The sequence below is a fragment of the Liolophura sinensis genome, chromosome 12 (assembly GCF_032854445.1).
Source record: "Liolophura sinensis isolate JHLJ2023 chromosome 12, CUHK_Ljap_v2, whole genome shotgun sequence".
Lineage (NCBI taxonomy): Eukaryota > Metazoa > Mollusca > Polyplacophora > Chitonida > Chitonidae > Liolophura > Liolophura sinensis.
Window position 1 is genome coordinate 19215162 of NC_088306.1, and position 16872 is coordinate 19232033.

At 39.0% G+C, this 16872-nt stretch overlaps 1 protein-coding gene across 1 annotated transcript; it reads left to right on the plus strand.

The window, feature by feature from the left end:
* Positions 1-121: 121 nt before the first annotated feature.
* Positions 122-16365, plus strand: LOC135479765 (solute carrier family 23 member 2-like). The gene is made up of 11 exons (XM_064759670.1): positions 122-280; positions 1247-1398; positions 4091-4185; positions 5071-5165; positions 5561-5742; positions 7066-7186; positions 8299-8455; positions 12080-12333; positions 14390-14663; positions 15286-15381; positions 16160-16365. Exons 1-11 carry the CDS (start codon positions 122-124, stop codon positions 16363-16365), a joined length of 1791 nt encoding a protein of 596 aa, XP_064615740.1.
* Positions 16366-16872: the final 507 nt, after the last annotated feature.

The following is a 16872-nucleotide window of genomic DNA, read 5'->3' on the forward strand; positions in this document are numbered from 1 at the left end:
GTCTTGATGTATATTCTTATACGGCAGTTTCAGAAGTAACAAATTCACAAATGCCTGTCAAATATGGCGTTCTTAACATTGTGCAATGAATACGTGTAGTCTATATATACACAGCATCAGAATGGAGAATGAAACCGAGAATGACGCCAAGATCACCAAATCTTTGGAGAACCCCGCTGGCCCGAAAGCAATTGAAGTGAAGACCGCACCTGTCAGCCATATTGTTTACAAAGTAGCAGACATTCCCTCGTTTCCAGCCACTCTAGTGTTTGCATTACAGGTAACACTGCAAAACACACGTGGGATCATCTTTTTATTTATTTATATGATTTGCGTTTAAAGCCGTACTCAAGAATATGTCACTTGTACAACGGCCAGCATTATGGTGGGAGGAAACCGGGCACAGCCTTCCCACGTACGGCCCGGAGAGGAAGTCATCACGAGGTGTACTTGAACTCACAGAGACCGCATTGATGAGAGGCACCTGGGTCATTGCGCGCTGGCACGCTGCCCACGTCGGCAACGGATACCCCCGCCTTAGATTATATGTACCATCCTAACGCTAACACTTTAGATGGAAAACTTTCTGATTTTATGTCTCCATGATCCCCCCCCCCAAAAAAAACTTTTCTCGTCTTTGTCTTGAAAAGTCACACAGAATAAGTACCCATGAATAATTATCCAGTAGGTTACGAAAAATACATATCGTAGTCATTAGACAATCTACTGTACAACAATACGGGAGTTTCCAGTTCAAAATTTTTTTGTTGTTGAAGATAAAAACAATCCTCCTGTATCATATGATTCGTGAAAAATATTAGGCAATCTTTTTTGACATTAATTTACCGATCATTTGTCTAACCGTGTTTCAGAGGCAAAAATCACAGTTTTTTTCTTTCCTTTAGAAACGTCTCAAGTTCACAAACGTTTAACTCTTCAATTTTCTCCATCGTTTGTCTGCTCTAAATATCTTTTTTGCGAATTTTTTGCAAACGCCCATGTTATATTAAATGTAATCCCGCAATTGTTGCTGAACATTTTTGACAGATAACATAATACGCTAGGGCTTTTTCTACCTTTAACGATAACAGAGTTCGAAATCGAAACCCACCTATTGTATTATTATGTCCTACTGCATGTATTGTACTACTCCAATGCTGTATAATAGTTCATTTTAGTCGGTTAACTTCCCCAATGTCAGTCGAAAAAGAATATTTTCCTTGATGCATCTTGTTTTGACCTTCAGGTCGCATTACAAGTTGTCTCCGGTGCTGTCACAAACTCGATCTTGCTATCAGACGCCATTTGTGGTACAAGCCACGTGACAGCCAAGCTGATGAGCACCAACATGTTCATGTGTGGCCTGACTACATTCATACAGGCTGTGATTGGTGTGAGGTAAGAGTAACAGGTGCTTCTGTTCAATTTATTTATTTATTTATTTGATTGGTGTTTTACGCCGTACTCAAAAATATTTCACTTATACGACGGCAGCCAGCATTATGGTGGGAGGAAACCGGGCAGACGTTGGGAGAAACCATTTGACCATCCGCAGGGTGCTGGGAGACTTTCCCATGTATGGCCGGGGAGGAAGCCAGCAAGAGCTGGACTTGAACTCACAGCGACCGCATTGGTGAGAGGCTCCTGAGTCTGTTCAATTTAGTTCTGTAGGAAAGATTTAAAGGCAAAGGAACCACTAACGTCAAGTATATGTCAGATGAAAGACAATCGACGGTTGTCTACAAATATAGTTATTATTTTTTTGAAATGTTTCCAACCCACTAAAAGCAGTTGAAACTTTGGATTCCACGGTGGTCTTTTCTGACCATAATGGGACCAGTGACGTCACATCAACTATTTACCACTTAACACACAGAAGTTGCCAGATTTCATCATTCTAAATGCATATACATATAGATCTATGAATATATTTGCAGAGTGGACCTTGAAAAGAGTTATTTCAAGCAAAAATATGAATGTGACGCCACTGATACCCTCTGGGTCACTACAGATAATTTGATGTTTTTTAAACTTTTTTTTACTCTTATGGATAAATTCTAAGAACATAAATCAAACTATTCCCCCGAACCATTTTTAAATGGTCTTTAATCTGACATATACTTTATTTTAGTATTTTCTTTGTCTTTAAATCTTTAGCATTCAAATAGATCTAACGATGATCCGTGATACTTCAATGGTCGAGATCTAACTACAACAAATATTTGTGGTGACTGAACGAACCAAACCTTTGAAATACGCGATGCAAAATCACCATGAAACTTACAATAGTTTGTCTTAAGGGGAGAAAGGAATGGTCCAGGGAAATGAATTAAAACAGTATTGAAGTCGTGTACCATTCTAGTTCATAAGTTGTTATTCAAAATACGTAACTCAGGTGGTCTTTGACTGCAGCTGTTCATATATCCAACGTGGCGATCTTGCTCAACACTTTAGATATACATCCGCTACATGTGGGTTAAGCAGAATTAGACACAAAAACGAAACAGTGTGTCAGAGATTACGGACACTGTCCGTACTTATCTACGAGAAAACTAAGTTCATTGCAATATTTAAGAAACTTGGGATGAAGATGTTCGATGGAATATCCTCGACACACTGGTTGTTGCAGAGATAACTTGTGACGTTGATTGCTATAGTCACACAACACGCAACATCCAACAAGTGTTACAAGGCTAGGTAGGTACATGTCGTATACAGGACCGTTCGGTATATATTGCTCCCTCTTAAATCACATCACCGAAATTGGTAGGTACAGCCTGCATATATTTTACAAACATCAGCATCACCTTGATATTGTCATTAACTGTTCCACATATCGTTCTTAAAGATTTATGCATTTTGTTTTATTTATTTGATTGATGTTTATCCCGTGCTCAAGAATATTTCATATATACAACGGCGACCAACATTAAGCAAACAGTTCTTAAACACGACTAACTTCTTTTTTCTCACGAGTCATCCTGAAAAGAGTGCCGGTTTCCTCCCACCATAATGTTGGCCGCGGTCGTATAAGTGAGCTATCATTGAGTACGGCGTAAAACACCAACCAAATAAATAAATAAATAAGCCAATAAATAAATAAATAAATAAATAATAATAATAATAATAATGCTCTTTATTTCATATCGATGGCCTTAGTAGGTGTAGCACCTATTGTCACAAGGGTCGATTGCAAGTAACCAGCGATAACAATAGATACAGGCTATACATATATGGCAAATTATTTTGAAAAGCATGCAATAATAAAAATGTATACAGGCCTTAACAAGACTTGAAAAATACGTTAAAATTTTACATACTTGGCAGTCGTGGAGATAAAACGCCTCTGAATTCATTAAAATAAAATTCGTGACAAGATCGTTTTAAAGATTCCAGACTAATTCATTGTAAAACATTGGCCCTGAGATTCTAAAAAAAAACGTTTTAAAATTTCCTTTCGTGAGAATGGTATATTCAAAGTCTGCTGAGAATGTGATCTTAGATTACTAGCTGGTTCGCACACAGAGAAGACTAGAGATATAAAGAGGTGCTTGACCACGTACACTCTTAAAGACTAAAACAACAAGATTAAATTTATATCGATAAAAAGTGGATACCACTTCAATGCTACGAACATATCATGAGACGAATTCTGGCATCGTAACCCAAAATAAGGCGCATAGATCTTTTTCGCGATGCATCTAGTCTTGACAAATCTGATTTACTACTGTTGCCCCAAACAGAAATACAGTAATCCAAGTATGGTTGGACAAAACTATGGTAAAATTGTTTTCGAGCCGTTAAGGGTAAAATTTTCTTTACTTGGACTGAAATTGCAAACTTCGAGGATTTACATTCATGTTAATTGGGGGCTAGAAGTGGCTAAAAGTTGCCTCAGTACGATTCAGGAATGAAACACCGCACATGCTGATTAAAATAAATGAAATGGGTTTTAAAAGTTTGGTGGTAACGGGATCTTGTCAGCGGGCTTTCGTAACCTTGAGGCAACCTGCTAATGTGCGATTTGTAGCTATGGACAGGGTAAATATTATCGTCTTTGTAATGAATATATATTCTTTTGTGTTTTCAGACTCCCGATTTTCCAAACACCTAGTATTTACTACGTGGTTCCTATAATCTCCAGAGCGGACCTACCAGACTGGGCATGCACCAACCAAGATTATGGTAATGACTAGGGCAAGAAATGCTGCAGTGGAGATCTACCAATCTTCATTCAAGGGGCGTTATTCGTTTTATTAATTCTAACAGTTCTAAGATTTCTTTCCTTCCTCGCTAGATGCATAATAATCGCTGTGATAACAATTTTATTTATTTATTTCACTGGTATAAACCTAAAAATTGTAGGTCGATGTAGTTATAGTAGACTATATAAGATATATAGTTAAAAAGACAAATCTTGACCACAATTTTCTGGCCAACCTAGTACATTTATTAAGATTCTCAACACCCTCGTAACTTTGATTATGTTTAATCTTTTATTTTATTGACGTTTTGTGTAATGCTTATACATACACGGTTGGATAAATTCTAAGAAAATAAATCAAACTATTTTCCTGGACAGTTTTTCATGGTCTTTCATCTGGCATATACTTCGTCTTAGTATTTTCTTGACTTTAAGTGCTCAGTATTCAAATAAATCTACTGCTTGATCCCTGGCACCACAATGATCGAGATCTAACCAGAATACATGTATGTGATCACCGAAGGAACCATTCCTTTCCTGAGATAGGCGATACAGATTCACCCTAAAACTTACAGTACTTCACAGTTTGTCCTTTGAGAGATCAGAATGATCTAAGCGAATGAATTAAATCAGTATTCAAACCGTGTACCGTGCTAGTTTATCAGTTGTAGATAAGAATATTTCTTTGACTAGTGGTCATAAATGAGAGGAAATTGGCCAGGACTGGGGGGAAAAAATTGCGACCAATCGTCACGTGCTTAGCAAACGTTTTGATTGCGAACAAGTGACCTCTTTGGTCAAGTCATCGTCATAGTCATCTTCAGTACCAGCCATTTAGAAAGCTTTTCCCACTTTCATCTATCCAGTATCGTCCTCAAACCAAACGATGTCAGCGTTCAATGGAACTACTTTGTCCCCTCCTGAAACTGGAGACGACATTTGGAGAGGAAGGCTTCTTGAGGCAAGTGATATCTGCTGAATACGAAAAGCGCTAATACAGCTTTATTGTATTGTCAACTGTTAAAATCCTACTGTTAGCGAAGTAGTATTTCCATGACTTTTTACGTCAGTAACGCTTCATATTTTAATCCTGTGAGGTGGCGCTAGTGTGAAGCTTGACTTCAAGCTATTCTTACGTCAAAAGTAGATTGTAGCGTAACGTGTACACCGTTACAATGTATCATTTTCAGCAGTAACCTAATACTGTCTTCATTGTGACGTCATCATGCTGACGTCAATAAAACGACGTCAAGGTGCCTGGCGTTTGGTGTAATGAGTATTTCATTAAGCTTAAAATACTCAACGGTTAACTAACCAGCCAAGGTAAAAAAAAAGAAGTCTTGTGTGTTTTGACAGATCTGCGGTGTCCTGATGATAGTGTCAATCCTCCACGCCCTGATCGGAGCCACGGGTTTGGGTGGACAGATTGCTAAGGTGATTGGCCCCTTGACCATCGCTCCTGCTGTGGTTGTGATGATCCTCAAGTTTTTGGACACAATCCTCAAACTGGTTTTTATCCATCTGGGAGTCGCAGTACTGTAAGTAAGACGTAGTTCTTAGACTACACTAAATATTTTTCAAGGAGAAAAACGGTTGTTTGAAAACTCTCTTTGTGTCTAAGGATGTCTTCTGTAAGAAGAATAACTCAAATGGAAACCATGTTGATATCAGCAGGCTTTTTTTTACTCATTTGATTGGAGATAAACACCAGTGTCAAGAAATGTTCAAGAATATGACGTCTCTTGGGTTTGTGGGGCCAAGTAGTCACGCCAGTCGAAAGTAAACAACGTCCCTCCGCTAGGTATCACGGGATGATTCCACAAAGGCGATTCTGACTTAAGTCCAAATTTTAAAACTCCATAAGATGCTAGCTTTTTTTACTTGAAGTTGAAAATAATATGGACACATTTGTCTAAAGATAACATTGATAAAGTGGACAAAACTGTAATTTCTAAAGCCACGAAAATAAGCTCTATGGTCATATTTCAAATTTTGACTGAAATAAGAAATGGCTTTATCGGCCCCAAAAAACTTCTGATTTAACGCGACAAATGCCATGTCACAGGTATGATAACTATGCTGAATTATGACAGAAACAGCTATTGTGCCTAAGGATTTTTGTTGTTAAATTAAAATTTGAAGATAAAATTTGAGTTAAAGTCTAAAATTTGATATCAAGTAAAAACATTTCACCCCGCAAAATGTCATAATATATTGCCTGCAATATGCATATATTTAGTTTTCGTCAGAAAAATTTTTTCCACATATACGATATGTCGGTGAGTATTATGGGTGGAGGGAACAAGTGCCAGGGATAAATCCATCGGCCGTGGGCAAGTTACTGACGAAAGTTCCTCCATGTGACGTAAAGATATACACAACTGCTTTTTTAATGAATGTCAGATGATATTGTCATGCAAGCAATGAACGCAGAGTAATCTACAAATGGGGTACTGTCAGATTTTCTTCTCACAAAACGTGGCGCTAATGTACCATCGGAAGTGCGCATCACAAGTCTTTTGTTGTGCGACGCAAAACATGTTTCTTTCTGCGGTTTCATCTGTGACGTATTTGGTCTACCTTCTGTGACGTCGCGCTGTTGACTCTGCAGTGGACCACTTCGGATTTCTGCCGGTATACCATTCCTCGTCCATTGCCAAATTTGAACCAAGAGGCTGAATAACTAACATGCATCTGTAACCACCACACCACGGCCCGTTACCCAACAGCCGTGACGTTTCATTGGAAACAATTCATTTCATATACACATTATACTCGCTAATTCTTTGAATGCCTAATTCTTAAGGGCATAAACTGGGGCTTTAGGCAACTTTACCATGTTTGTGTCCGATCTATCACAGCACTCTGGCTACACTGCTCATCCTCACCACGTACATGGCCAATGTACTCGTTCCCATACCCTACTGGACGAGAAGTCATGGCTGGAAAATGACCAAGTCAAAATTCCTCAGAACTTACGCCGTGAGTTATCCCCCTTTTTACCCGGACGTTTTTAGATAAATAACTAGTGCATTCGGTAGAAAATCTTTCATTTTCATTATGGTTGTATCTGCATCTTGTTAAGCTTTTTTCTTTACCAAATTTAACCTTAACTCTCAATATGCCCCTTTCAAACAAATAGCAATTCTGTCAATGCAGTGGTTAGTATAAATACTTTCCCCCTTAGGTTAATCTACGTAAGTCTTCATGCTTCTTTAGTAGATGTCGTTTAAAGGGACATATTGCCGACGGCAAAAAGGGTTGTGTTTATTCTTAAAGTGATCTACACTTAGATAAGCCTTCCAGATGACTACTGACAAATATCTGATCTGGAGAATCAAATGTCCAGTTTTATCCGGGATTTCCCTCCGATCTATCCACTCGCTGAAGTTGCTATATTCAGAAACATGGTAGAGGACTGACTTATTTGACCGATTTATCTCCCCTTGTGGCGCCACCTAGTTTGCACCCGATGGGAGGCGTTTGATTAATTTCAAATGTCAGACACGGGATTTTGTAGTGATCATACAACCTAACATGCAACTTGCTCTATCTTCTACATGTAACTTCAGTTCTGCCGTGCAGGTCGTTGGACATTACTTATATTTTGTAATAAATAGTCTACAGAACGTTATATCATATTTCAGCCTGCCACTGATATGTGTTCGATTCACCTATGAACGTTGCATTGTGGTAACCTCTGTGCTGCCTCATTTGCATGTTACCTCTTCGGGTGGACAGTTCATGGATTTTCCTTTCTAATTCTGTTAATTGAAAATTTTTGAGACATATTTTATCTTAGGCCATTCAGTTTAAGTTGAAATGTAACTCATTTTGGTATTTATTTTAACCAACCCAAGACGGCTTTCTTTCTGCAATGTGCCCCTTTTAAGATCGAGTTTGTAAAATTTAATAAACTGGTCTTTTCTAAGAAGGTGTACGAAGAATCCGTCTCTTATTGATGTGGGTTAATCACTGTTCCTGTTCTAGTCAATGGGGCAGCTAAAAAGAAATAAAAAGATTAAGAATTAAATAATTTGAAAGAAATCCCTTTTCTTTCGTGACATCTCTCTTTTAATCTCTACTTTCTTCAGGTATTAATCAGCATCGCTTTGGGTTGGCTTCTCTGTCACATCCTGACCGTGACCGGAGCGTTGCCGGACGACCCGGACAGTTTGCAGTACAACGCCCGGACGGACAATAAGGGAGATACGGTGGAACTGGCAAAGTGGTTCTATTTTCCTTACCCAGGTAAATTACATTTATAACTATTTGTAGTTCACGAATTACTTCCACAAAAATTGCTATGTAGCAAAAACAAAAGAGTCGTAAGTCAGGGTCACATTTTATTTATTTATTTTTTTTATTTGATTGGTGTTTTACGCCCTACTCAAGAAACTTTCACTTATGTATACCAGCTTTATGGTTGAAAAACGGGCATTGATGGGAAACCGACGACCACCCGCAGGTTGAGTTACCTTTTAACTCAACCTTTTATATCTCTTGCGATTTGTATGAACTCAAGAGAGGAACAGAGGTTCCGATCCTAGATTCGGATCCACACTAATTCAGATATTCAAAATGTAATGGATTGTGCCCAGTCCAAGCTGTTCAAGAAAGTTTCATCCCGAAAGTTATCTTTGGTAAACATGTTGCTAGAAGGCTTGCCGAGAGTACAAAGTGAGGATGAGAGTTCCGTGGCAAAGGTGAGAGTTTTGTGGTAAGGGTAAGGGTTTTGTGGTAAGGTTGAGATTTCTGTTTTAAGGGTGAGATTTCTGTTGTAAGGGTGAGATTTTTGTGGTAAGGGTGAGATTTCTATGGTAAGATTGAGAGTTTTGTGGATAGAGTGATAGTTATGTGGTAAGGGTGAAAGGTCTGTGATATGGGTGAGAATTCTGTGGTAGGAGTGAAAGTTCTGTGGTAAGGGTGTGAGTTGTGTGGTAAGGGTGTGAGTTATGTGGTAAGGGTGAGAGTTATGTGGTAAGGATTAGAGCTCTGTGGTATGGGTGAGAGTTCTGTGGTAAGGGTAAGATTTCTATAGTATGGGTGAGATTTCTGTCTTAAGCTTGAGATTTCTGTGGTAAGGGTGAGATTTCTGTGGTAAGAGTAAGAGTTTTGTGGATAGAGTGATAGTTATGTGGTAAGGGTGAGAGGCCTGTGGTATTGATGAGGATTCTGTTGTAGGAGTGAAAGTTCTGTGGTAAGGGTGAGAGTTATGTAGTAAGGATTAGAGCTCTGTGGTATGGGTGAGAGTTCTGTGGTAAGGGTGAGATTTCTATAGTATGGGTGAGATTTCTGTCTTAAGGGTGTTCTGTGGTAAGGGTGAGATTTCTGTGGTAAGGGTGAGAGTTTTGTGGATAGAGTGATAGTTATGTGGTAAGGTGAGAGGCCTGTGGTATTGGTGAGGATTCTGTTGTAGGAGTGAAAGTTCTGTGGCAAGGGTGAGAGTTTTGTGGTAAGGAGCTCTGTGGTATTGGTGAGAGTTCTGTGGTAGGAGTGAAAGTTATGTGGTAAGGATTAGAGCTCTGTGGTATTGGTGAGAGTTCTGTTTTAGGAATGAGACTTCTGTGATGGGGTGAAAGTTCTGTAGAGATGAGAGTTGTGTGGTATGAGTGAGAAGTCTCACGACTATTTACTTGGACAGCACTGTACCGAAGGGCCCTGCACATGACTTGCACATATCTCGCCTTTTAGCATTTGTTAGATCCTGCGTGTTGTGTGACGATTTCAATCAACGTCACTAGTTATTACCGCAAAAATTAGTGTGTCAAGGCTATTCTGTCAATCGCCTTCACTTCAAGTTTCTTAAGGTTTACAATGAGTACAATTATCTTGTAAGTAAATACGGGCCGAGAGTTCAGAATCTTTGGCGTTCTGCTTCATGAGTGTGTCTTATTCCGCTTAACCCGGAACGAGGGAGTGTACATTCATTGTGTTGGATTAAATCGTTAAATCGTTGGATATATGAAAAGTTGCAATCAAAGTGCAACTGAGATGCATAATGACAGCTGATATTCTAGCAATCTAACATGCAGTGGTATTCAGTTTTCTAGTATGAAGAAACTGCAGTGCTTGGAGTAAAACTTATATTAGGCAAGTTACTGACGAACTTTCAGATGTGTGACGTACAGACTTGCACGTCGTATTGATGGAAGACATAGGCTTCAGTGAGCGTAGATGCAAAAACAGCCACAAAAACTTCCCTGACCACTTATTGTCACCACGGCGTAAAAGAACGTTGAGAGAGGGAGGTAATATTGGACATTACGACATTTCCACATGAAGAGAATAAAATACAATTGAAGACGTACAGCATAGAGCGTAAAATTCAGAACAGCGACGACAGTGTGATAGCTGACAAATGGTCACACGTATCCGGTGAAATACGCCCTTTTGTCAGTGTAAGGCATTCAGGGTTTCATTCTAACTTTTCATGCATAAACAGTAGCAAACTACACTCTTTCTGCGCGGTTCACGGCTGGTTTGCGTCAGTGTTATTTGCAGTTCTCTGCGGTTCACGGTTGGTTTGGGTCAGTGTTATTTTCATTTCTCTGCGGTTCACGGTTGGTTACGGTCAGTGTTATTTTCAGTTCACTGCGATTCACGGTTGGTTTGGGTCAGTGTTATTGTAGTTCTCTGCGATTAACGGTTGGTTTGGATCAGTTTTATTTGCAGATCTTTGGGGTTCACGATTGGTTTGGGTCAGCGTTATTTGTAGCTCTCTATGGTTCACGGCTAGTTTGCGTTAGTGTTATTTGCAGTTCTCTGCGGTTCACGGTTGGTTTGGGTCAGTGTTATTTGTAGTTCTCTGCGGTTCACGGCTGGTTTGGTTCAGTGTTATTTGTAGTTCTGTGCGATTAACGGTTGGTTTGGATCAGTTTTATTTGTAGTTCTTTGGGGTTCACGGTTGGTTTGGGTCAGCGTTATTTGTAGCTCTCTATGGTTCACGGCTAGTTTGCGTTAGTGTTATTTGCAGTTCTCTGCGGTTCACGGTTGGTTTGGGTCAGTGTTATTTGTAGTTCTCTGCGGTTCACGGCTGGTTTGGTTCAGTGTTATTTGTAGTTCTGTGCGATTAACGGTTGGTTAGGGTCAGTGTTATTGTAGTTCTGTGCTATTAACGGTTGCTTTGGATCAGTTTTATTTGTAGTTCTTTGGGGTTCACGGTTGGTTTGGGTCAGTTTTATTTGTAGTTCTTTGGGGTTCACGGTTGGTTTGGGTCAGCGTTATTTGTAGCTCTCTATGGTTCACGGCTAGTTTGCGTTAGTGTTATTTGCACTTCTCTGCGGTTCACGGTTGGTTTGGTTCAGTGTTATTTGTAGTTCTGTGCGATTAACGGTTGGTTTGGGTCAGTTTTATTTGTAGTTCTCTGCGGTTCATGACAGGTTTGCAGGAGGATTTTGTCCTGCCAGAACTATGTCGATGCCAGTATAAAAGACTATTGCATACAGAGAAAAGCTGGAGGGTTTTATTTATTCATTATTTATTCATAACTTTTCATATAAATGCTCAAATACTAGCAACTTACACGCCCTAGCACCCTGGGCGAAGAAGAAACTGGGTAAATAATAATAATCATCATAATCATAATAATAAAGCAATAGTTACAAATGCAATTCATAGGACGTCGCTGGTCTAGAATTACTCAAAATACTGTGTTGTTACCACACGTAATGAAACTTTGTAAAGATACCGGACCTTTCTCAAATGCAGCGGACTGTAGAAGTAACATAGAACGTGACATCTCAACCTTAAGTGCATATAAACACTAAAAACGTGTATAAAGCTCCAGCAAAATCTCTCCATTGATGTTAAGTTGTTCGACCCAACGAATACGCCATCTAAATATTATCTTTGAATTTTTTCTCCTCTTACCAGGTCAGTTCGGGGTACCTCGATTCAGCGTCGCAATATTCTTTGGATTAATCGTGGCCATGTTGAGCTCTGTCATTGACTCCTTAGCTGACTACAAGATCGCAGCTCGTGTGTGTCAGATCCCTAAAGTTCCCCCACACGGCACCAACCGGGGCCTGTTGATCGAGGGATGCTGTAGCATACTCTCTGGGGCATTTGGTGCAGGCATGGCCACCTCCACAAATATCTCAGTCACGGGGTCCTTAGCTATATCAGGTGTAAGGTTATTGTTCTTGTAACCGTAAAATAAACATTCTTGTATTTATACCTTACAGTATTTATGTAAACAGCAATCAAATAAATCAATAAATTATACATTTTACGAACTTTATTACTAATGTTAAGCGGTACCACGTGAACCGACGAGGATGATATTTGTGATAGGTAAATATTTGGACTGCTCTAAAAGCAAGAATTCGATTTGCTTTGCGCTGATTGATTGTTTCTCAAAAATCCCTTTGAATAACCAAAGATTTTAAAAAAAAAACATTCCCAAACATATTTATCGGCTTCGGCAGATAACTGGACATGATTATCGAAATAAGGGCGAAATTGATGCCAATTGCCTTTTATTTGCCCTTATTGGGGATAGTTAGGCGATAATGGGAAAGGCGAGAATAGTTGCCTATCACTTTGTGACAGAGTGCCTTCACTCCCTAACACCCTGTCATTGATTGGTGACATCGCCATATCGGTTTGCTTCGTAGTCAGGGGAAACTGCGGTGGAACGATAGTACGAAGACGGCCTTATTTATTTATTTATTTATTTATTTTGTTGGTGTTTTACGCCGTTATTACGGCTGTCTGCATTATGGTGAGAGGAAACCAAACCCACAACAGTCCGCAGTTTGCTGAAGATCGCCCTATCCCTGTCACATGCCATACTGCTTTGAAGTGCAATCATAAATTGCTCTAGTAACTGAATGCAATGAAATCCCAAGAGACATTGAATGTCTGTTTTGACGCCTTTCATTTTAAAACCAACATACTTTTAAAATCACGTAGTCCTTTCATAAAGAAGTCACAAAAGCAAGTTCTCCTTAGTTCTGTTACGTACCTTCGAGAGCAAACACACAAGCGTTATATAGCAGAAATGTATGCATCACAGACTGAGATATCAGTTTCAACACTGTAAATTATCCTTACAGTTGACAATAACAATACACATGTGTAACGATGTGTCGCATACAGTGTGTACCGGTGTGTCGCATATGTATATATCTCGCCTTGTACTATTTGTTACACCCTATGTGCCGTATGGCCATTTCAGTCAACGTCAAGATTTTCTACTGTTTTTACTGTAAGTTTTCAAACTTTTTGATTCATTCTTTGAGTTTACTAAATTTTACAATAAGTAGGCCTAAGGTTTCCCGTTAAATAATCCCTGGTATTCTATTTCATAATTATGTGTAATTCCGCTTAGCCCGAGGCTACCCCGGGCATGTAAATTTTTGCCATCACAGTACAACCAGCGTAGAATTTACTCAACGATAACATACGAATTAGTATGGTACACAATTTGGACATGGATTTAATTAACTGATCTAGAACTGTCAAGGGGCCTCCGCGGCCGAGGTGGTTAGCAAGCCAGAGTAGTGCAATGACCCACCAACACGGTCATTGTGAGTTCAACTGCAGCTCATGCTGGCTTCTTCTCCAAACAGACGTGGGAAGCTCTGCCGGTATAAATGGCATATTCTTGACCACGGCGTAATACTCAAATTATATCAATAAATAAATCAATTAATTAATAAATTAATAAATGAATCATTCTTTGCATGAAGTTTCTAATTCCAAATCCTGTCTTAATTATTTAGTGATTTGTGTTGAACGTTATTTCAAAAAATTGGCCAAATTAACCCGGAACGCAATACGAATGGAATATGAGTGTCTGTTTCGACGCGTATAGATTCTCTATTTGGAGAACCTGTCTATCGAATTTGGAACTTTCTTAACCAAGTAATACAAATTCTTGGGCAATTTCAAGGATTCATTTTTTTGTTTATTTATTTCTTTAATATAAATTTTACGCCGTACTCAATAATATTTCATTTATGCGGCGGCGGCCAGCATTTTGGCAGAGGAAACAAGGCAGAAACCATCCGATTATCGACCATCCTAAGGTTACAGACAAACCTTCTCAAATACGACCGCATGTCCATGTACACCGCTAGCACGCTAAACACTATGTTACTTCAACCTTCTACATTCTCCGAGGGAAAGTTAGGGGTATACTGCTACATTGTCATATATCTTTATTTCTCTTCTCATTAGGTAACTAGTCGTCGCGTGTTCCAGGCCGCCGGATTGTTGCTGATGTTCTTAGGAGTCGTTGGGAAAATCGGCGCCGTTCTGGTCATTATCCCCAAGCCCGTCATTGGGGCGGTACTGATTGTGATTCTGGGGTCTGTCACTGGGGTCCTTATAGCCGAGTTGAACGATTTTGAGATGAAGAGGCCCCGGAACTGTATGACGATTGGGCTGGCTATGCTCTTGGGTTACATGATTCCTAAAATGATCATCGAGTACCACGAAATACTGGACACAGGTTAGCACAAAGCTTCAGAATGAAGGGCAAGTACATACTTTGAGGAACTGTACGAATTATTTTGAAATCATTACAAACAACATAATTTTTCAGTGCAACCGAGATTATAATTCATCGTTTTTAATCTTTTATTCCTTTATCACAGCCTCAATACCGAAAGTTCCTGCATTGGGATCTTTGTAGAATTTGATAGATACCGCGTGTTGTGAGACGATTTCAAAAACTCACAATAAAGTTATTACTGCAAACTTTGACGTAATTAGAGTACTTTCATAACTTTCGTAGAATACCGGAAAATACAGGAGGCACGCGTGCCTCCGCTAATTTCATCCGTGGGCCAAACCTACATGCAGATATCGCTATTTTCAACAGAATGTAGTAAAGCGTATTTATATAGTTTATAGATTCCGACAAGTTTGTAGGAATTACAGAGCTTGGTATTTTCTCGTTACCCTTTTTATTCATCGTCGTCAAATGACTGAAAAATTGTAAAGTACGACGTTAAACCCAAAGCACTCACTCACTCACTCACTTTTTATACATTTATTTTTGTCTCCAGTTTTTGTTGCGGGAAAAAGAGCACACCAGATTCCTAATGTTACAATTGTGTTGTTTCTCCCAGGTATTCCGGAGCTGAACAATGTAATCAGAGCCATGTTTGGGACACCGTTGTTTGTAGCCGGTGTTGTGGCTTGCTTTCTAGATAACACTTTGCCAGGTTCGTTTCCACAGTCTTTAACCACTCTAAGCTGTAAGTTTTTTTTTTTTCATAATTTGTTTTTTGATGTTTTGTGGTATGCAGGACATAGCCTGATTACTTGGGTGTTGCGTTTTCACGGTTAATTTCATAGCTAAAAGGGCAAAATTTCCCACATGTGACGCACAGACATGTGCATTATACTTTCAAAAATGAATATTTTAATTCTAACAGTAAGTGTGTTGTCTGAGTGATGCTAGAATGTATTCTGTTATTACAACACAATATTCTGTCGTAATCAACAGAATAATAGAACATGTGAGTTATGTTTAACAGAACAATCATACAGAAAAAACAGAACAATCTGAAGCAATAACAAAATACATTCTAGCATCACAACAGACTTTCTGATCAAATTAACAGAGTAATGGTTCGTATGTATTGATAGAAGATAACTGGCATTTAACAAATGTGAGAATGCGTAAACTATAATACAAAGCACGAATCAAAAAGTAAGAAAACTAATGGCAGATTATATCAGTGGTTGATTTCTGACTTTTTTTTGATTTCTAATGGTGTTGAAACAGTATTCTTTTCCTTTATATTACAACGAATGAAATCTAATGTATAATTTGACCACGCGGAAAAACACAGGGCTGTGCGAAACAAGATAAAACATAATGACACATGTATAATTTTTTTTCTTAATCTTCATACAAAGGTGAACCGCAAAATATTAATATTATATTGATGATTTCTTTATTCATCAAATGCAAATGAAGCCTATTTTCTTTCTAAGGAGGGCGTGGCCAAAAACCGGATCCGGAAGACGATAAAGGGCAGACTTCCGATGAGACTGCGCCGGCTCACCGCCTACCTTATGTACATGACTATTTTACGAACTGTAAATGGACCCGATTCTGCCCCTTCCTGCCCGGATTTCAACACAACGTTAAGAAAGACGTGCTTATTTCGGAGCCAACGCAAAAATTGGAATTAGTATGAATCGCCAATTCACTACAAGTTAATTTTCATACTTTCAATACATCACCAGAAAGATATCAAAAGTATTTACCTAATCAACATAACAAATTTGCACATCGTGAAGATGACAGCCAATTAGCATATACGCATGGATCATCTTTAGTCTGAAAAGGAAGCGTAATGAAAATCACTTCGTCGTCCTCCATCTTGCCCTTTAAATATCTGATAATTTCAGCCTCGAAAGTAGAGGATATGGACGTAACCAGTGAGAACCTGTAACACTGATACTCCAAAAGTCTCTTTTCGGAACATTTGACTGTTGAGATATCAGCTGATACTTTATCATATCCGAAAGGACTGTGAAGAAATGCATAAAGTAAATACGATTGCTATCTTGACCACCAACCCAACTTCAACATCAGCATCGCCAAACGGCGATCTTTTTTCTGAACCACAGATATATAAGAGATAAACACTTTTATGAATTCCATACTTATGACATGAATAAGAAGACAAAATGTCCGTGGG